The 22830-nt window shown below is 39.9% G+C and overlaps 1 protein-coding gene across 1 annotated transcript in view; it reads left to right on the forward strand.

Annotated features, from left to right (window-relative positions):
- Positions 1-405: 405 nt before the first annotated feature.
- Positions 406-22830, forward strand: part of HECA (hdc homolog, cell cycle regulator) — a gene marked incomplete at its 5' end in the record, with an annotated part of 31233 nt that continues 8808 nt past the window's right edge. The window contains 3 exon segments of the mRNA XM_072408989.1: positions 406-844; positions 13842-14882; positions 21440-21594. Coding sequence (XP_072265090.1) covers positions 637-844; positions 13842-14882; positions 21440-21594 — 1404 coding nt within the window.

A 22830-nucleotide genomic window follows, 5' to 3' on the forward strand; every position in this document is an offset into this window, starting at 1 on the left:
CTTGTTTTTCCCAGAGGGATGAATGGTACCCCAATGGTCAGGTATATGTACACAAAGGCTGCAGTCTGTGGGCCACATCCTGTGCACAATGAGGTTGGATCATTGGCTTGTTCGCTGTATGAATGTTATGATTTTAGCACACAGGATTCCTGGATTAGAATAAATCCACGCGTGTACGTCAAGCCCTCCCCAGCACACGTTCCCCTGCACTCTATTGTGTTATGCTAAAAATGCTGCAGAGGCATACCCCGCCCCTCGGACCTATTCCACAGTTCTGATTGGTCTTATAGGTAGGCGTGGACACTGACGCCTCCAGTAGTGGGACAGGATAGGGGCGGGTCCTGAGGGAGCGGCGGTGAAATCACGCAGGGTTGGGCTGCGGGTCCGTGACGTCACGAGAGACGGGTAAAAATTGACAGAGGGGTGGAACTGAGTCCACGGAAAGCAGAATCAAAACAACGAGACACGCCTTCTATTCCTGGCTGTACGGGCAGCGGGCATACAGCGTGCTATCCGTGCACCTCACCCTCACAGGCAGGACACGCATTACCGTCGTTTAGCAGCCTGCAGCCCGAGTACCATGCAGGCCGTCGGGGCGAATAGTTGAGGGCGGGTTGAGGGGGGATTGGGTGCGCAATGCCTAACGTGAAGAATAACAAGGGCAAGAAGAACAAGCGCGCTAACAGCAGCGGGGATGAGCAGGAAAATGGAGCCATGGCAGTCGCTGCAGGAGGCATGGCAACATCCCCAGCGGGAGCCGCAGCGGCATGTAACAATGTGCAGGCTGCAGCCTCGGCGGTAGTGCCAGTGGCATCGGCCGCACCTTCCTGTGACAACAAGAATGGTAAGTGACCTTACGGGCGCACCTGTCACTGACAGCAGCACTGCCTACCTGCAGCACACGGGGTTGGTGCCCTCCATACAGAACATGGCATCTGCCAATCACATCGGCCCTGGTGCAGCTCTGATCGGCATGTGTGCCCCTACACAATCTATCCAATCACTGAGATACAACCTGACTTTTATGGCTACCTGTTCAGGCACTTCCTGTTCCCAGTGACTACGCTCTGGCCATGTCTCAATTACTCCCCTGCGTTGTCACTCTACCTTCAGCACTCCTGACAGAGGCCATGCAGTGATGATTGTTGCAATCATTGTTAATGACCTGTAGGCATCCTCCCTGATGTGTAAGTAGGCAGGGGATCTGCAACAAAAATGAATACGAGCATTTATTTTAAGGAAAAGTAATTTATATACACAGTGCTTGATCTATTTAGGATTCACATACCCCTTTTAGATTTCCTTAGATGACCTAGGGATATAATAATGTACCTACCTCAGCAGAAAAGGATCTACTGTAAATACCTTCCTGATGTTATGTGACACTTCTCTCCGATGTATATGGCACCATGTAATATTCACTGCAGGGATAAAGGTGAATCTGTCTGAACACAGATGACAGTATTATTGAGTAGGTGGAGGAGCTGTACAAATCTCTTATGCTTTTCCTTGTAAATGTTTGGAAACAATTTAGAGAGAACCAAGTATTTTAGAATGGTGAATTTCTGCAGATAATAGTCAGTCAGCTGCATGAATGCATTTTGTTGCAGAAAATAGTTTAAGGTAGTTACCCAAGTATTTTCAAACACTCACTTTGTTTTTTTCATATCGCTAGTTTGAACTTACCTTAACAGATATGGCAAAAACTGTTTCTAAAACCTGATTAGTAAAAAGCTGTGTACACAAGGATTCTTTAGGGATGACATTGATGATACTGACACTTCATTGTTTGTCTCATTTTGTATTTGTTGCTGTTTTATCCATTCCTTGTGGGTCTTCCATGTACTCATTGGCAGTAGTGTCTCCTCTATGGCTGTAATAATTCTGTGCCCAGGGTGGGCCTCCCATATATATTTATATATTGTGTATTTATTATGTTTGCTTCCCTTTTGTATTCTGCTGTATGCAGGTTGGTTTACCAAGTCTGTGCGCACCCCAGTACATATAATATTGTACGTTTAAATGCTCATTTCCACTTTCGTTTTAAGTGTTCATTGTGGTTTCAGCTTAGGTTACTGAATAGTTACTGAGGAGTATCAGCTGGTGATCACTGTAGTGTATATTTAATGTCAGTGAGTCCCTAAACAGTTACAGTCATGTTTGTGAAATACCAGAACACTTGGTTTACATTTTGTTTTATTCAGTTTGCCTAAACCTGATGTTTCTGCTTGAGTGTCGGGTCAGAAGTCACCATTCGGTTGAATTCACATGCAGCAGCTAACTGGGGGCCACCCTATACCCTTAAACTCCACTTTCCCCAGCAGCAAGCACTGACCAGCTCCTAACATGCCCTAGGGACAAGTTCTTACCCCTCGACGAGTGGGGGCATAGTGGGTACAGTCTTACCCCTCGACGAGTGGGGGCATAGTGGGTACGGTCTTACCCCTCGACGAGTGGGGGCATAGTGGGTAAGGTCTTACCCCTCGACGAGTGGGGGCATAGTGGGTAAGGTCTTACCCCTCGACGAGTGGGGGCATAGTGGGTAAGTGCTTGTTGCTGAGGATGGCAAAGAATAGGGAACAGGAAGCCTCCTTCTTCTCCCTCAATGTGAATTCAGCCCAAGTGTGACAGCTTCTTCTTATCCTCAGTTTTAGGCACACAGCTCATTGTCTGTTTTGTAGCAGCAATTTATGTAAGGTACGTATTTGCACTCCCTAGCATTTTTGTTGCTAGGGAAAATGAATTGCAGTCAGTGAAAGGTCTGTGCCACTTAAAATGCCAACGATTTGTAACCCAGCGATTGACTTTTTTCAGCTGGTGATATAAATGCCAACTTCGTCAACTAATCACTGGAGCTAATGCAGTGGCTGAAGACCTCAGCACACCAGCAATTTTTAGCTGCTTTGATAAAAAAATGGATTCAGGTACAGCAACTGGAGCTACACATCTGCACCACACAGCTTTTACTGTAACGTTTTAAGTTTCAAAAGTCTAAGATACCTTCTGACCCCTGACACTTAAGCACAAATGTCCTATGCACCTGAGCATTTTGTTAACACAATTCTGTATGAAATAATGTTTTTTTTTTAATGTGTAGAAATCTTAGCATTGGTCTTTTGAGTGTGTTTTATGACCAAAACAACAGATCTAGTTTTTCACGATAGTCTGGACATAAATAAATGTGAACCTTTTTTCTTGGGTGTGTCGCAGTGGGACAGTTGTAATAAATGTGATATTGTAAAGGGAAATAAGACAACAATGTAAAAGCATGAACATTACTAGTGATTTAAGACTGAATATTTAGATTTTTCACACACCCAATCTTAATAAATTCAAAAGATGAAATGGACAATGCACAGCAAAATATTACCTATTTAGAAGTTATCTGTCAGTGTTTTAGCAGAAGCAAGCAGGTGAAACCAAACTCAGGCCTTTCCCATAATGCATTGTGTTACAAGGGCATTTGGGATTTTTGTGGCTTTATATATAACCGTTCCTGCATTCCTTTATCACTAACCTAGGTTCTGGTTACTAGAGGTGAAGATCTAGACCTTTCTGTTTGAGCTGGAGGAAGATTAATATTATTAAACAGGATTTATATAGCGCCAACATATTACGCAGCGCTGTACATTAAAAAAGATGTCAAGAATGACTCCTCCAGAAAGTCAAGCCAGTCAGAGGCCACCCAGGTGCCTGCTTATCTCCAAAAATGGAAGAAAGTGCTGATAGATGTGTCATGAGAGCATGCAATTTAAGATATGTCCACTTTTCTGACATGAAGTGTAAGTGTGCCCACCTGAAAGCCACACATTTGGAGGATGTGTCTGTATTGGTAGTGTAGAATAATAATGGAGCACCATCAAATTTAAACCAATGCCCTTTTCAGAATGGCCTTATTTGTCTAATGTATTCTGTGCTGCACATCTTTTGGACAACTTCCTAGTCCTAGTCCTTTTGACCAGGTAATCGATGAGATCTTATCTTTTTTTTTTTTTTTTTTTTATTGTTCTTGGTGCTAATAACTCTTGCTTCCATTCCTCTCATCTCTCAAGTTTTTGAGATTTCTCTGCAGCCTGAACTCTATCTTGTGTGTTAGCACTTTTAATTCCTACATTTATTACAAGATCACAAGAGATCACATAACTCCCAGTCATGCACCTGGGAATCTGTGCAGGACTTGGACCAATAGCAATTTGTCATGCCTGGGTGTCAGGATAAGAAGGTAGATTTAGGACCCTACTTTTGACCCACATGTGAGGTGGATTTGTGTTTGGAGATGCGCTAAAGACATCCAGTCTTGGTTGAAACAAGGGCAGCTCTATTAAGCATCTAGGATGAAAAGAAACACCAGAATCCCAGTAAATTAGATCATTACAGTAGACCTTCCACTGAAATGGAATGTGTACTTACACTCATTAGGCCCCCTTCAGAAATCTACTGATTGAAAAACATACATAAAAAGTATGTGTATGTAAAAAGTTATATTATTACTTATCTTACCCTAATTGTTCCCAGTAACGCCAAAGTTAGGATAATTTCATTACCCTTCCCAGTCCTAATGGACACAGGCAGACAAAATCTTGTGGGAAGATGCTCTTATGGTGGACACGTGTGTCTTCCCACCTGATCTGTGTTGACCTGAAGTGCTTATCTTGGAACAATTGTGACATAATGCCCTGCAATTCTGAAGATTGGGATTAAGGGAAATATACTAATTTTATCCTTTTCCAGGTATGTTTTTCACTTTCACATATATATATATATATATATATATATATATATATATATATATATATATATATATATATATATAGTAGTGATTTTAGAAAGGGGAAGGGGCCAGGCCAGTGCAAGCAGACCTTCCATTGGTCTCCCCAGCCCCTTTTAGCCTGGCACGGTTACTGAAAATTTAAGTCACAATTCCAGGTCCGCTACCTGCTTGCAGCTTCTTCCCTACCAAAAAATTCTGACTTTAACTCTTTAAGGTTTCACAAATGTTTGGATAAATTTAGCTATTCTGTCAGGTTTTTTACATTTAAGCGTTCTTAATAGGCAAGTACAAGGAATGTATAAACCATATGCAATATAAATACAAGTGTCAAGCAGAAATGCCAACAATACAAGGTGGTGAGATAAAGAAAATCAAGAGAAACCGTAAAGTGCATAAGACATTAATCATACCTGTCACAGTAGTTTACCATCCATATTATCAGATAGTCAATGGCTTGACATTTCTAACAAAAACACCATATAAAACTTTACCTTTTAGACTTAACCTTTTTTTTGAATTTTTTTTTCTCTAAACTATGGGAATCTACACCAACATCTACTTTTAGCACGTAGGGTCTATATATGGATATTAAATCAGGTGATAGTGATAGTTAAGATTCCTTTCGGAGTACATTCAGATGTTCTGCCAAATCCCTAAACATTGTCCAATTGAACCATCTCTGTTTAGTCGTCTCCTCAGTACCTCTTAAAGAGGCGGTCAAGTCCTCCATCACATATATATTATTGAACCGGTGGAGCCATTGGGTAATACTAGGTGTGGCAGTTTGTTTCCACATGTCCTTGCTGCAGAAACAAGTCTAATCAATAGGGATTTAAAATAAATCTTCCCTGGAATATTGTTCTGGTGTGGGAGGAAAAACCCGGCCTCATATGAGGGAGGAATCTAGACTTTTTCCCTAATAAGACGGACTTTGGGACATTCCCAGAAGCTATGGAGGAAATTACCTCTACTCTCACCTGCATCTCCAGCATAAATTAGACGATTCCAGGAACAAAGCATGTAAACAGGTGGCTACTCTTTACCATCTGGCCAAAATTTTATAATCAGACTCTTGGTATGTGGAGCTCATAGAGGAGGAGTGAGCTAGTGATAACATCTGGTCTGGGGAGAAAGTAATGCTTAAATCCTGGGCCCAATTCATTATATATGGAGGTGTGTAATCAGATTCTGGAGCCAAGATTGAGTAACTGTAAGAAGCCAAATATCTAGCAGGTCATTGCTCAGTGCATAATGCTTCGAACTCTGTAATGTAGTTTGGCTCGATGTAGACCAATTAGGTTTCTGTAAAAAATAGAGTACGTGATGAGCACGCTCATCCGCTAGAATTCTAAATTTTGGGTCCTCTAGGCCAGGGCTGATTTTAATATTACCAATTACAGGATGTAATGGCAACAGGTTGGGCATTATCTTAGGTGACTGTGCTAGCTTCAGAAATAAATTTAGAGTAGCCATGATCGTGGGGTGCCCACATATTTGAGAAAGGACGTTCGGCATTTCCAGTGGCAGTGATACAGTGGGATTTCAGTCATTGCTTCCAATTCTGATCCATTGTCTGTATTCTGACTAAACCATCCTACCACTCTGCCTAGGTGTACCGCTGAATAATATAAAATTGGATCAGGTATACCAACACCATCATGTTTTTGGGTGGACTTATTATGTTGCAACTCAGCTGGGGTCTCCTGTGTGCCCATACAAACTGAATGAACAGCTTTCAGGTTTTTGAAAAACAGTGGAGGTATTTTTATTGGAAGCGTTTTATATCACAAATAGTATATTTGGTAAGAGTACCATCCTAATAGCATTGCACCGACCAAACCGAACTCACGTTCTTCTTCCAACTCCCAGAGTAAGGGTAAATAATTAAGGGTATACAGGTTGGAGAGCTCATTACTAATACGAATCCCCAGATAGGTAATCGCCTCCATTGCCCAACAGAAGAAGAACGCTTTAAGGTTATGGCATAAAGTAAAAGAAAGGGTGACATTCAGTGCTTCCGATTTCTGATAATTAACTTTAAAATTTGATAGAGCATCATAGTTACTCAGCTCTTCCATAGGATTAGGTAAGGAAATGGTAGGAGACGATATGTAAAATAGGTTGTCCACAAACGCTGCCACTTTACATTACCCCCCCACAACCAGAACTGCCTTGATATTGGGGTTCATCCAGATTTTCTGTAAAAGAAGCTCAAGCGTTAGGACAAATATTTGGGACCAGAGAGGGCAACCTTGTCTGGCCCCATTGGTGATCATATAAGAATCTGACAGAGCTCCATTCATCTTGATTCGTACAGATGGTACAGAGTCAAAATTCGTGTAAGCATTTTGTCTCCTAAACCTTTATGGCGCTTGGGGTCTGTTCAATAAAATCCCAGTCTACTATATCAAAATGCTTTCTTCGCATTTGTGGGAAGAAGCATCATTTGATATTTTTTGATTTGGGCCCAATAATTGATATCTAAACTCTTAGTAGTATTGTCTCGTGCCTCACGGTTTGGTACAAAACCCACCTGATCTGAATGAATCAGGCCTTGCATGTCACTTTTTCCTAGAATTTTAGGGTTTAGTTTTACATCCACATTTAAATGGGAAATTGGTCTGAAACTAATGATAGAGAAGATGAAGTGAAAAGTGGCTCTTTAAGGCAGTATTTAAAAAAAAAAATAAATCTCTTAACATACATACATATAAGGTTTTAGTACTCTGACATTATGAATATAGATACATTACATCGGGTTAAGTGAGGGTTAATATAGGGGATTTTCTGGTTAATGGTCTCTTCTGACACGTTTCGCCCTTGTGGGCTTCCTCAGGGGAGTTGACCCTACAATTTGTGGAGGCACATATGAAATAATAAATTATAATAAATTGATATGTAGTATTAATTCATATAATAATAATGAGTCGCATAATCCTATCAGAAGTCATAACTTACTTGGTATATTTACCAGGTAGCGATGTAAGTTCAAAAGATAGATCACTAATTGAGCTTGTACCCGGATGCCAGTATTGTACAAAAAGGAGGGGGAGGGGGGGGGGGGGTAGCGGTCTGACTACACTGTGGTTTTAAGCAGTTTCAGAATTGGGATTAAAGATATATAAATGACTCTGTTCACAAGGATTATTCTGATAGCATTAAAAGAAGGTAATTTGTAATAATAAAGTCTTTGTAGAAGCTAGGAATATGGTTTCAAAGACATATAATAACCATAGTATATATCAAGGGACACTCGCTGTTCAAGCGTGATTTTCCATGAAGGTAGTCCTGTTAAAAACACTGGTGGAATAGACTTGGTGGATTGACTGCTTGGTGAGGATAAGTTATCTAGAATACAGGTGAAGATAAGAAAATTGATACAAAGCTAACTCAAGGTCTAGGAGTAATACTAAATGAAATTATTAATATTGAGTTTAGGGAATTTACATTAGAGGTAATGATGTCAGTAAGTAAGGCAATTATATTGAGAGGAGGTGATGATGCAAAAGTTTAAAATGAGGGGATGGCTGTAGATCAAAGGGGTTGCATTTTTATCAGATATACTTTACAAATGGCTACAAAAATGACAGTGAAAGGAAGAGATTTTGATTTACCTGTAGAGAGATGTGAAAAACTCAGAAGAGACCCAATAACAGGAAAATCACCTATTTTGACCCTCGCTTCACTTGCTTTATTCAATATAAATAAAAGATTTTATTCCATTTTAAATTATTACTGCCTTAAATAGCCACTTTTCTCTTCAACCTCTCCTTATATTTAGATGTTTAGGCTCCGCAACACTACCTAAGTAGTCATGAATCCTATTCCTTGGAAACTGATCACATACCAAACTTTCTAACCTTGGTCTGAAACTAGCCTACATCGTTGGGTTCTTCCCTTCTTTAGGAATGACTGATTGGGAAGTCAGGGGTTGTATAGAATTTCAATGTCAGGTCCAGGGGCTTTCCCTGTGGCCGCCGCCCCTAACGCCCTAGCTAGTTCTTCTGTAGGGTTCTGAAGCTGCTGTTTGTATTGGTCTGGTATTGATGGCATATGTGAGGATTGCAAGTAAAACTGTATAGATTCTATACGAGTGTTATGTGGCAAATGCTAGCGTTGTAAGTTGTATAAGCAGTTACAAAATTATTTAAAAACATTCAAGATCGCTTTCAGTATATGGTTTGTAACACCATTGGAGTCATGTATTTTGGGGACGCACACTTTGGCTTTTGGAGTGTGTAATGTATTACCCAAACTTCTACTGCATTTATTACCCAACTCCATGAAACACATTGTCAGAGTGGCTTTGGCTTTTTAAAAGCATAGGGATTTTAGTTGTTCACTACCGGTAGTATGTTGAAGTTTCTGTTCAAGATAAATGGATGGAGTCCGCTTATGAGTAGTCTCCCAATTCCTGGATCTCTTTCAGTAACTTTTGAATTTGAGCCGTCCTCTCATGTTTAATACGTGATCCATGCTTGATCAGAATACCTTAAACAAATGGTTTGTGTGCGGTCCACACTGTGGCCTGGTGTGTCCGGATTGTTGTTTAAGGTATAAAGGTAGCTGTGTGTGTAGGTCGGCTGGAACTCTTTTTGGGTCTGTGAGTAGACATTTATCAACTGAGACATTTAGGGAAAGACTAATAGGTGCATGGTCGGAGATAGTGATGTTGCTTAAAACTGAGTTATCACAAAAAGGGAAGTCTGTCTGAAGGACCATGAGCATGTAAATGTGCCAGTACATCCAGTCTACTGCAGAATAAAAGGTAAAATCTCTAGTAGTCGGATGTTAAAGGCGCCATACAGCACAACGCTGATGTTTATGTAATAATTTACAAAACTGCATATTGCCTCTGCTACTGGCAGTCTCTGGGGGTCCATCTAAGGAGATGTTAGTCAACCCTCAAAATCATAATACTGTCCATAAATTCTGCTAATTTAAGAACAGTTCTCTGAAGAAATTCCAATGTGTTGGTATTAGGAGCGTAGACATTTGCCAGTCACCAACTGAGAGAAATTGCCAGGCTATTCTCTAGGTTAGGAGAATGCTCACTCCTTTGGTTTTAGCATCTGTGGCAGTGATATGGTATGCCCACTGATAATTTTGGTCCATAAATCTTGGGATTTTATCTCTTCTAAAGTGGGCCTCCTGTAGGAGCGCCACATGTGCTTTTCGTTTGTGTAAATCTCTCAACATGGCAGTCCTTTTTCCGCAATATTCAGCCCTTTGGCATTAAATGAAACAATGGGCGACATAATTGGATCTATGTGGGGATCGTGATCAAAGGCATAGAAACAGTAAACCATATATTGCATATCTTGATTTCTGCATTGGGGAGATGACCTCTGAGGCATAAACCTTTGATTACTTTTAAGAGGAATGAGCGACTTGAAGGGACACACACAAAAAATAGGGGTCGTCGGCTCCATCACATTAGGCTAAAGTGTAGGTAGATACTTGCAATCAACATAGGTAAAATAAAGTGAAATGGATAGATGGGAATATATATATATTTATATTTATGCGCCGAGTGGAGACCAATAGGTTCAGATTGGTGGCGGTAACAAAAAGTTCAGATTCTGGGAGAATTGTCTCCTGGTGGTGGAGGTGTAGTGGGGAGAGCAGTATGGGACCCCAGGATTGCATTATGAATCTTATGGCTGCCACAGGTTTCCCTTTTGCCTGCTGATGTAGACCAGGGGGAGCCTGACACAGGCATTATTTGGGGACTCTTTAATGGAAGGAGCAAGGTCAGGATGTATTAGGGAAGAAGAGGTGCACGGATGCGAAGTCTGCGAGCACTTGCCTTCCTCCTCTAGCTCACAGGCAAGAAGATCCGGCTTCATTTGTGGCATGGTGTGCACCGGCGCCATCTTGAGAGAAGAGCAGGGCCCTGATGCATGAGTGTCCGGAGGAAGAAAATAGGACTGCAAGACTGGATTTTTTGGAGCCCTTGGGGGGCCCTGGAATCTTCTGACGTCCCAACGTCAGTCAGTCGTGGTGCAGACAAGCCAAGTCTGTAGCAGAATCAGTGCCGAGGATGGAGCTCCTACGAAGCATGTCTCCTCAGCGCCATCACAAAGCCACGTCCCCTGTCATTCTTCTAATATGGTTCATGCCCCCCCCGTTTCTGGATAGTTTCCCTTGGATTCTGTCCTGGGAAAACCCTGTGCTACACTAACACATGTGGTGTCCCTGAGATAGGAAGGGTGAGGAAAGGCAGAACAAACAATAAAGAATCCAGTAGTGTTAAAAAATCTGTTGCTGTGGCTGTTTGAGATGCATGACATCCATGTTCTACTCCAAAAAACTGATGACCTTGAGTAGCAATGGCAGGGTGCTGAAAATCATAAAAAACATGCTACCATTCCAACATCAGGTTATTAATGGAGCTGTAAAAACAATAGTGGGTCCGGTAAAATATTTGTTGTCACAATAGTAACAACACATGATCACCAATGTTTCCCGACTGCTGTGCATTACCCCAACAAGGTTCATTTGGGTAAAGGATCACTGCTTCCACCAAAACAGACACAACTGGTGAACATGACAAATGTTCTAGATCTGTCTTCACTTTGAAAACCTTCACAACTCCAAAACAAATCTAAAATGGCTTTGGTTGGAAATTGGTTTTAAACAGACCCTATCCCCTGACAGAGGGGAGAAGTGTAAAACGCATAGTTTGTGACCAAGCCTTCACTTTTACAAAATAGTACAATTTCACATCTAGATCTTCTTTATCAGTACTGCTAAAATCAACACTTGGGAGTCATTCAGGCTCTTCTTTTCGATGTCCTTCTCTACGATATCGCTGCTTTCTGTCTCCGCAGAGACTCACGCGGTCTCTCTTGAACTTGAGTTTGGCCAGGATTGTACTGTGCGTGTGCAACATAATGTGACAGACAGGTCTGTAACATGCAATAAGGAAAAGGTCTCTAACTGCAGACATCTTCTGTCACGGGACTAATGATATTGTTTTTAAGATTTCTTCAGTAAGTTTTATTGATATTTAGACTATGATGAATGGGCGCACACAATAAAAATACTTGTGCTGATTTAAAAAGACAGTTTATAAAAACTAAAAAACTGCAGAAAATGTGATGCATATTATTTTTTTTTCTTTGCTTCATAGGATGGTAAATTATAGGCAGGTTTAAAAAGCTGTTATAAATATAGCTTTGTAAATTGGGGTTGATTTACTGTAGGGGTTTACAGTGTTTGCCCCAGAAACGTTTTCAGACAGATTGGGGGAAGCCCTAGTGGATAGGGGAACACATGACAAATTAGTGTTTCCAGTTGTTGGTGACATAGGTATCCTGTAAGCCCCTATACTTAGTTACATCTTTGTAATGGTCATGCCCTTACTATGCGCATATCTCCCATTGTCTTCCTATTATGTCTTTGTACTGTGACCCAGTTCCCTATAGTCTATATAATGTTTTGTAATCACTTGTAGTAAGTAAAATTTTAGTAATTTATAAATACTTTACTATTTCTATTGTAGTAATATTATAAATATTGTAGTAATTTTAAACAATGGCATTTACTGCTCCTTAGTGCCTACTGGTAACAGCCAGTAACTGCTGGGCTTTATTGGGCAATTTTATGGAGGGGGGGGGGGGGTGTAACTTTCCTACCTACATTTTGGTAATCCAGGCCTCTCCTATGGGCAGCAAAACTTTACTGATTTGTACTGCAATTCTGGGACCTGTGTCAGCATGATGATAACTCCATGTAAAAGCTTGTGGTTTCTGCTCCCAGAAGATGGGGTGTGGAAAAGATACAAAGGTATAAATCTTCCCTTCTCTGCAAGCAGGACCAGCAGGCTGCCAGTAACTAAAGCTGCGTACACACTTGCAATTTTTGTCGTTGGAAGGGATCTTTCACGATCCTTTCCAACGACAAGGGACTGCACGATGCATGAACGGTGCTGTACATACAGCACCGTTCATGCTCTATGTAGAGGGGAGGGGGAGAGCGACTGAGCGGCACCCTGCTGCGCGCTCTCCCCCTTCCCTTTCATTAGGATCGGTCGTCGTCCATCGTCCGTGGATCTGGCAGGTCGGTCCTTCGGACGATGGACGACACCGACTGTACACACGGCAGATTTTCGCCCGATATTTGGCCGATGCCGATTATCGGGCGATAAAAATCTGCCGAGTGTACGCAGCTTTACTGACAGCTTTCTCTACACAAAGCCCAGCCAGCCTAAGCGGTTGTCTGATGACAGCCTGGTGTCCACTGAAGAGTGCCGTGTGGTGCACCCTGTTAAAAGTGGCAGGGGAGATCACTGGGTTTAGGCTGTTCATTTAGCAAAGTGAAAATTCAGTCTGCAAGGAATAATTAATTTTGTTTAGTAAATGTGAAAATCAAGAATACCCAGTCCCTTGCAGGGAAACGTTATGTTACGTTTTTGATCTGTGCTTGCACACGTTTGGATTAGGTCAGGAGAACTTTAACTCATTCACAAAGCTAAGCCCCCTTAACTCTAACAGTGCAATTGGTGTAACCCTGTAGTTTTAAACTTTTAGTTGTTTCAGCCAGCTAGTTTTTTTTTTTTTTTTAACCAATTTTTGGAAGTTAATACCTCAGTATAAATATATGGAGTTGGATTTCCAGTTAAAGCATCTGGAAAAAAGTTTTGTCTTTGCTTGTCTTTGTCTTTAATCAGATCCTTTTTGGAGTGTCAATCTCCTTGACCCAGCACTGGTCTCGGTGGTTGCTTCCTTTGACTTTGTGTCATTACTTTATCTTCCAGTGAAAGATGTCAAATGGTGAAACCAGTGATAGCTGAAAGGGACTGCCAGGTTCAACATTTCAGAATTGTTGTTGGTCGAAGTGGACTTCAGGGGACCAACTCTCTTCACTGATGCAGTATTATGCAGTGTAGGAGACAAGAAGTCTCTTACTCGTACGCATGTTCTTTGCTAAAATCATTTGGTATATGATTGTATTTAAATAGACCTTAGACAGTCAATAATGATGCAACATTTTCAGCCATGCATATTTATATTGATTTCTTCAGAAACTGCTATTAATGTTTTCTTATGTTTTTGCTTTTTTGCAGAAGCAGCCTGTGCTACACCTTTGATTTGTAGTGTAGGTAGACCTGTCGATCTAGAGAAGGACGACTACCAGAAAGTCATCTGTAACAACGAACACTGTCCATTTAGTACTTGGATGCATCTGCAGTGCTTTTATGAATGGGAGAGCAGTATTCTTGTGCAGTTCAACTGTATAGGTAGAGCACGAAGCTGGAATGAAAAGCAATGCCGACAAAACATGTGGACTAAGAAGGGATATGACTTGGCTTTCAGATTTTGCTCATGTCGTTGTGGTCAAGGACATTTGAAGAAGGACACTGATTGGTATCAGGTAAAACGAATGCAGGATGATAAAAAGAAAAAATCTGTCCCTGAAAAGCCAATAGGTCGATCTGTGTCTGAATCCTCTGATGATTTAAAAAAGTGCCGCACTACAACAAAACTCCAAAAAGGATTGACCTTTGACCCTCCGCGTAGGCATTCAGTGGACAGACAGAACTCCCAAGAAAAGGGTGGTGGTGGAGGGTCACATGGTCTGCGTTCTCCATGTGTTTCTCCTGGCCAATCCCCTCCAGCTGGCTACCCCATACTTTCTCCTTCTCACTTCAATGTTCCCCGCAGTTCTAGATATTTAGGAGAATTTTTAAAGAATGCAATTCATTTGGAGCCTCATAAGAAAAATATAGCCTCTGGAGGAGTGCTCAGGAACACTCATTTTGACTACAGTGCTTCTGGATTGCAAACCCACAGGTCTGGACGTTCTGATGCACCAGTTCAGTTTCTTCGGAGACTTGACCTTTCAGAACTATTAGCTCATATACCACGGCATAAACTAAACACTTTCCATGTGCGCATGGAGGATGATGCACAGGTTGGACAGGGAGAAGACCTACGGAAGTTTATTTTGTCTGCCCTGAGTGCCAGCCACAGAAATGTAGTCAACTGTGCGTTATGTCACCGAGTCCTGCCTGTATTTGAGCAGTTCCCACTGGTGGATGGGACATTATTTCTAAGTCCTTCCAGGCATGATGAAATTGACTATGATGTACCTTGTCATCTTCAAGGTAAAATATTTTAGTACAATAAGTTTTTTTCTTCTAAGTCTCATTTAAGGTTATAGCCAAAATAAGTGATCAATGTGAATCTGTGAGACAGTTGGTATAGACCGAAAATGAAACTGAAATTATTACTTTGCTCTGTCCTTGTACCCTCTGACCAATTGGAATGACTGTCTTCTATACAAATCAGCCCTAACGCACAGGTTGGGTAAATGTTTGTTATTTAAAGAGATTGGGGCTTGATCACAGGTCCTAGAATTCATTATTGAGTCATTTACATTGAGTCAATTTAACTTACAGACTCTCCTCACTGGGGTTATTTCCTTAGATGTGTTGTCTTGATCTTTTTCTCTGAATGTTTCTAACCTATAATAAAGTGTATTGTGCATGTTATAAATTATAAGATCCTTAGAGAAATATACATTGAAAATGTGAGACAATTTGCTCTACTATAGAAATGGATATAAAGTATCCACTTGTAATGTGAATTTTCTCATACTTGAACTTGCTGGAACATGTTTACGCTTATACTCTATTCATCAAGTAAACTAGTTTGGAGCCTTATACATTTTGTAATGGGTAAGATAATTCTGTGTGACTGCAATTAAAAAAAAAAAAACAACAACTTTCTAGATACTTGAACAGGATAGCACCCCCCCCCAAGAAATATATGGTTTATATGTGACTAAGATATTTTTTATTTTGTAGAAGTAGGAGGGTTTTCCTACTTATGCTGGGACAAATAGATTCCCAATTATCCCAGCATATACAATTTTGGCATACTTAGCTGTCCATGGTCAGTACTTTCAGGGAGAATTTCACACAAATTAAAATACTTTATTGAAGAAGATATCTTGTCTCTTCCGCAAAAAGAATTTGCATGTTTGCATGTTTCTTAAATAAAGATCTATTTTGATACAATCAAATTTTCTTCATGTGTTTTCGTAAATGTAAATGTTTAAAGTATTGTAAGAAACCTATCAAATCTCAGCTGTAGCTCCCACAAAAGAAGGTAAATTCAGGGTGCTGAAATTTGTTATCTAGCAAAGTCTTAGCTTAAGCTACGTACACACGTCAGATTTTTATCGCCCGATAATCGGCATCGGCCAATTATCGGGAGAAAATCTGCCGTGTGTACAGTCGGTGTCGTCCATCGTCCGGACGACCGACCTGCCGGATCCACGGACGATGGACGACAGCCGATCCTAATGAAAGGGAAGGGGAGAGCGCGCAGCAGGGTGCCGCTCAGTCGCTCTCCCCCTCCCCTCTCCATAGAGCATGAACGGTGCTGTACATCATGCATCGTGCACTCCCTTGTCGTTGGAAAGGATCGTGAAAGATCCTTTCCAACGACAAAAATTGGAAGTGTGTACGCAGCTTAAGAAATGCCACTGCCAAAGCCTGTCCCCAGGCGTTTTGTTGCAGAAAGATTAGTAAGCATCTGTATCTTTGCAGCAATTCAACAAGCATCTTGCTAGGTCAGAGATGTGCAATCACTATCACTTACAGTTTCTACTGATTGTTCAGCTCTAGCACTAACTTAGCGGGTGGTATACTGCTGCTTAGAGACTGCTGTTTACACAAAGAGGCTAGTGATGTCCTCCCTGGATCAAACTAGCTAATAGTAAATATTTTCAGCATTCCTTTTTTTGTGGAAGCTAGAATAAAAACCTGGATCTTTACTTAAGCACTTTATGTATGAAGATTGAATAATATTACACTGGTTTTGTTATATTTCTAGATATTTGATCATATAATTGTGGGGTTTTTATGTAATGGGGAGGGCCTGTAGCAGGATGTCTACCAAACCTAATTTTACTATGAAGTGTGAATTTATTTATTAATTCAGTATTAGGTGCTGGATATACTGTTTTTTACTCTGAAACACCAAGAACGTGGTATCAAACATCTGCTAACCCTTAGTCACATATTGTTGGTAAGAAAAGTATTTATCACGCTGCTTTGAATCAGATTAACAAGTAAGGCAAAATGAGGCTTGTAAATCTGCTTAGGTCTATTACAGATAGGGCTCTCTAAGTCTGTTTCCCTTTGAATCTACAACAGTGTTTATTTTTAGGGACACGCAAACAGGCTGAAAAAAAACTTATCCTTGGTTATAGGTTTTAATGTGTTGTCCTCCTAAAACTGTCAGGTTTAGTTATCTGATATGTTATCAGATAATATGATATGTTGGCCTAATTATTGGAGTCTGCTATAGGCCCCCCAGTGCTAAGGAAGAAATAGAAAATCAACTACTAGCACAGATGGAAAAAGCATCAAAAAGTGGAAGTGTTTGAATCATGGGAGATTTCAACTACCCTGACAATGATTGGAGTAATGGCACTACAGAAACAGCAAAAGGGAGGACATTTGTTAATTTATTACAAGATAATTTTATGGTACAGATTATAGAAGCCCCAACTAGAAATTATACTCTTCTGGACCTAGTTCTTTCTAACAATGCAGCGCATATAACAAATGTGCAAATAAAAGAGAATCTGGGTAGCAGTGACCATAATATGATTTTATTTATTGTAAGCTGTAAACAGGAAGCAAAAGTAGAAAATATAAAAACATAGAATTTTAAGAGAGCAAATTTTCCATTATTAAGGGCGGCTCTCTGTGACTTGGTCTGGGAGACGATATTGTCCTCAAAGAACACAGAACAGAAATGGGAATGTTTCAAGTCTGTTCTACAAAAGCAAACTGAAAAATATATTCCAATGGGTAATAAGTTTAAGAGGCTAAAAGTAAAACCTATGTGGCTCACAGCTGATGTTAAAAAAGCCTAAGGGATCAATAAAAGGGCATTCCAAAAATATAAAAATGAAGGATCACCTTCATCATTTGAAACCTATAAAGAATATAACAAAGGAAAGTAAGGCAAACCCCAAAATATTTTTCATATATATTAATAGCAAAAAGATCAGATCTGAGCATGTAGGCCCCCAAAAGATGTCGCTGGGTTGGTAACGGGGGATAAAGACAAGGCAGATTTCCTAAACCCTTTTTTTTGTTTTAGCTCTGTGTACATGAAGGAAAATGGCAGAGCTCAAGTCCAAATTCATAATAGCGATGTCACTGCCCTAAATGAGTCACAATGGCTCAGATTTGATATGATTGAGAAACAGCTGGGAAAATTAAGGTTGACAAAGCATCAGGACCTGATGGATTACATCCATGTGTCCTCAAAGAGCTGAGCTTGGTTATTTCAAAGCCATTATTTCTAATTTTTAGAGACTCTTTAGTCACTGGCAAGGTAACAGTGGATTGGCGTAAGGCCAATGTGGTTTCTATCTTCAAAAAGGGAGTAAAGTCATTACCAGCTAACTACAGACCCATTAGTTTAACGTCCATAGTTGGAAAGGTCTTGGAGAGTTTGATAAAGAACCACATAGAGGAGTTTCTGCTAGAAAATAATTTTATATGTGATAGTCAGCATGGCTTCAAGAAAGACAGAAGTTGTCAAATAAATTTTCTCTCTTTTTATGAGGAAGTAAGTAAACGGGTAAGTTAGACAGTGGAATAGCAGTTGAAATAGTGTACTTGAACTTTGCTAAAGCATTTGACACTGTACCCCACAGACAGTTAATATGCAAGTTAGGGTCAATAGGTTTAGAAAGTCAAAATGTAAATGGATAGAGAACTGGCCTAAAGATTGCATCCAGAGAGTTGTAATTAATGATTCATACTCTGAATGGTCTAAGGTTATTAGTGGTGTACCCCAGGGTTCAGTGTTGGGACCTTTAGTGTTTAACATCTTTAAAAATTATACAGTTTGGGATTACAAGTACCATTTCTGTGTTTGCAGATGACACCAAACTATGTAATGGAATTATGTTCATACAGGATGTCTATAATCTCAAAGCAGAGAATTTTGCACTTGGGAGCTAACAACATGCATGCTACATACTGTCTAGGGGGAATACATTTGGGGGAGTCAGAAATGGAAAAGGATCTGGGGGTTCTGGTAGATCATAGACTTAATAACAGCATGCAATGCCAAGCTGCAATATCTAAAGCTAGTAACGTACTTTCTTGTATTAAAAGAGGAATAATCTGCAGAGATGGAGACATTATCCTGCCCCTGTACAAAGCATTGGTCAGACCACATCTGGAATATGCAGTCCAGTTTTGGGCACCAGTTCACAAAAAGGACATTGTTGAATTGGAGAGTGCAGAGAAGGGCAACAAAATTATTAAAAGGAATGGAGGAGCTCAGCTATAAGGAGAGATTAGCTGAACTGAATCTATTCTCCCTTGAGAAGAGACGCTTAAGGGGGGATACCTTCACCATATATAAATATACAAACGGTCCTTATAGAGAACTCTCCTCCCCATTAGTCACTTTGGGATCATTACAGAGAACAAGAGGGCACTCTTTTCGTCTGGAGTTAAAGAAGTTTAAGCTTCGGATAAGGAAGGGATTCTTCACTGTAAGGTCTTTGAAAATGTGGAATAAGATCCCTCAGGAAGTAGTTTCAGCAACTACTATAGATTGCTTTGGGCAAAAGCTGGATGTTTTCTAGTAGCACAGAATATAACTGGGTATTAAGGCTTTAAAGTAAAGATAACAGAGACTGTTGAGCCAGGGAACATCTGATTTCCTCATAGATTCAGGAAGGAATTTTTTCCCCTGTTGAAGCATATTATACCAGGAGTTTTTTTTTGCCTTTCTCTGGACCAGCTATGTCTTATAGGGTTTTTTATATCTGGGATATGATTTTTTCCCTAGTGGTTGAACTTGATGGATTTATGTCTTTTTTCAACCTAACCTACTATGTAACTATGAATCATACTGCTGTAAAACTTGATAGTAGATGGCACTAAATTACAAATGTATTAGTTTTAGCATTTTTTTTTCATCATAAAGCTGCTATATGGCCTTAAAGATGAACTAAACTTAAACTGCCCAAGAAAAAAAAAAAAAAACAAAAAACATATTGAATCCAGCAGGGCAGTCCGCGTTGTCCCGGAGCTGGTGCTCCGGAGGCTGCCATATTTGTCTTCTTCCAGGTTCTTCATCCTACGTCACCCGACCCAGGTGTGGGATCGGGTGACATAGAATGAAAAAAAGAATTTGCTGCGCATGTATGAGATCGGCATTTTTTTTTTTTTACCCACGAAAAGAGAGGCTTTGCGCTCTCATTCATTCTCGATCACCTAGGCAGTTGAAAATTAGAGGGTGGTGCTGCACCCATTTTTTTTTTTTTTTTTTTAAAGGGTGTTGCACCTTAAAAAAACTGAATTTTAGCCTTGCATAAAAGGGTTGTTATGGTAATAAATTCCTTCTTTTTCAAGGTTTTAGGTAAAACTGAACTTCAGGGATATGTTAAAATTACCCTTTCAGTGGGGCTGCCACTGCACTGCAAAATTAGATGCTCATTTTTGCTGAGAGTAGCAACAAAGAACTTATTTTATCCCTAGCCTCCCAGACAGTTCTTCCAGGCTGTGGGCAGGGCCTCAATGTCATCACTTGATGGGGCCATTGTGTCTGAGAGTTTTGATGTGATCTGGTGTTCAGCTTTAACATGTACTTAAACTCTGGATGGATTTTTAAATAAAAGGTATGTTGTACTTTAAAGAATGATATGCATGCCTTTGTTTTGCGCCCATGTATTTTTTGAGTTCAGGTACACTTTAGGTGATACACAGCCATTAAGAAGCTTGCACACACTTTTATTTATTTATTTTCACCTTTTGCAACAACAAGCAAAAAAATGCTGGGGTAGAATTGAAATCAAATGTACTGCATTGTTGGAACATTTCTCTATCTCTGCCTATATCAATGGTACTACTCTGCACAATGTGTTCTGCTTTCATCATATCGCACAGGGCCAAGTAACTAGTACACTGGCAGGATTTTGATTCGGAGCTACAATGGTTTCTTTTGAGTGGTAATTTTAAAGGAAGGGTAAAACAACCATTTGTGGAACAATTTGAGCCGAGCTCAGAGGTGAAAAGTATGTATTGTGCATAATATAAGAATGTTGGCAACCCTAGGATTCTGTTTACAAATAATTGAATTTTTAGAATCCTTCATTAGCCAACCCTGTTGTGTAAATCTCCCGTTTTAATATCACTTTTAAAACTTATATTGGCAAGTGCAGTGATAGTTTCCATAAATACTCACAATACACAGTACTAGAGGATGGCAATATAATTTTCAGATCTCTCTTACTTTGTTAGGATACGCTACCAGGACAAAACGAACATACTCTAATTTTTAGTTGAATGACTTTTAGCCCTGATATCGGTACACATTTGATGTTATATCATTTTGATAAGCATATGCAATGATGCATCATTTATTTCCATCCAGAGTTGCATTGTTTTTGTTTTTTTTTGCTCAGATCTTGTATTGTGGAAGTGGAGGGTCAAATTTTTCCCCAGTATATGTCAGGGTCACAGAAAGCTAGTACCCTCAATTGAGGTACTGTTAAAAAAATATATATATTTTGAGTGTTGTTTTTTTTATAATATTTTTCTGGAATTATATTTGCTTATACTGTTTATATACAAATCAAATATTAAACAGTTTTCCTATTTTTTTTCCACCTTAGGAAGGCTTATGCACCTGTATGCTGTGTGTGTGGACTGTTTAGAGGGAGTTCACAAAATCATCTGCATAAAATGCAAATCTCGATGGGATGGAAGCTGGCATCAGCTGGGTACGATGTACACTTACGATATATTGGCAGCCTCCCCATGTTGTCAGGTATGTATCAAATAATTCTGAAGTATAAAACAAGTGCTTGTTTCTCTGGTATTTTGTGTTGCCATACAATACTTTTATTACTTTATCTTGGTGACCATATTTTGACAAAATAAGAAACAAACTGTAAGTACAGTGGTATTGCTAATGATGTGAGATGTGCAGTTTGATTTAGACTCTCATGGCTATTTGGTGCCAGTCTGTATTTTCTGTACTTTGTCATACATACATATATACGTAGGCTACTACTACAGCCCAAAGGTGCTCAATTGGATTGACAGGAAGGACATGATCAGCAACAATACTAATCTAGGCTGCGGCATATAAACAATGCTCAGTTGGTACTAAGAGACCTAATGTGTCCCAAGAAAGTATTCCTCCTCACGCCATTACAGCACCCCCACTGGCCTGAATCAATGTTTGGGAAGCAGGATAGAGCCATGCTTTCATGTTGACATCAAATTTTAACCTTTCCATCCAAATGTCACAGCATTGTAGGTGCAGGTGCCTGGTATGGTTGCCTGCTGCTGTTTTAGGTTTGCCATGTTTTCTGTTAGGAGATGCACCTTGGATGTTACAAGTAGTTATTTCAGGTACTATTGTCTTTCCATTAGCATGAACCAGTTAGGTCATTTTTTCACTGAGAGTGTTGCCTCTTACTGGATATTTTTTTCTCTTTTTTTGGACTGTTTCTTTTTTGTAAGCCTTAGAGATAGATAGTTGTGTGTGAAAATTTCAGCAGATCAGCAGTTTCTGAAATAGATCAGCCTGTCTGACAGCCACAACCATACCACCCTCACAATCATATATTTCTCCTTTGTTTTCCCCATTCTAATGCTTGCTTTGAGTTTTAGCAGGTTGCCTTGATATTGTCTATGTGCATAAATTCATTGAGCTGCTACCATGTGATTGGCTGGTTAGAATTTTGTAGGTGTACCTAGTAAAGTGGCCGGTGCATGTACATAACAGAAATGTGTGAAACCTTTTTGGAAACTTCTCTGTAGCATGTTGTCTTCAAGAAAACCACATAAGTGCAATAATGTATACCTATTCATAACCTGTTTTTTATTACTGGAAAAGGAAGTAAATACTTCATTGTGTCATTGTGGCTTCAAAGTATATAATTTTGTATCTGCCTTCAAATGATCAGAGTTGGGAGCACCAATGTTAAGAATACAGCGTTGAGTTAGTTATATAAAGGATTAACAAGCAATACTTGTGTTGTGGATATCCATTTTT

Source organism: Pyxicephalus adspersus, chromosome 4 (genome assembly GCF_032062135.1).
Source record: "Pyxicephalus adspersus chromosome 4, UCB_Pads_2.0, whole genome shotgun sequence".
Lineage (NCBI taxonomy): Eukaryota > Metazoa > Chordata > Amphibia > Anura > Pyxicephalidae > Pyxicephalus > Pyxicephalus adspersus.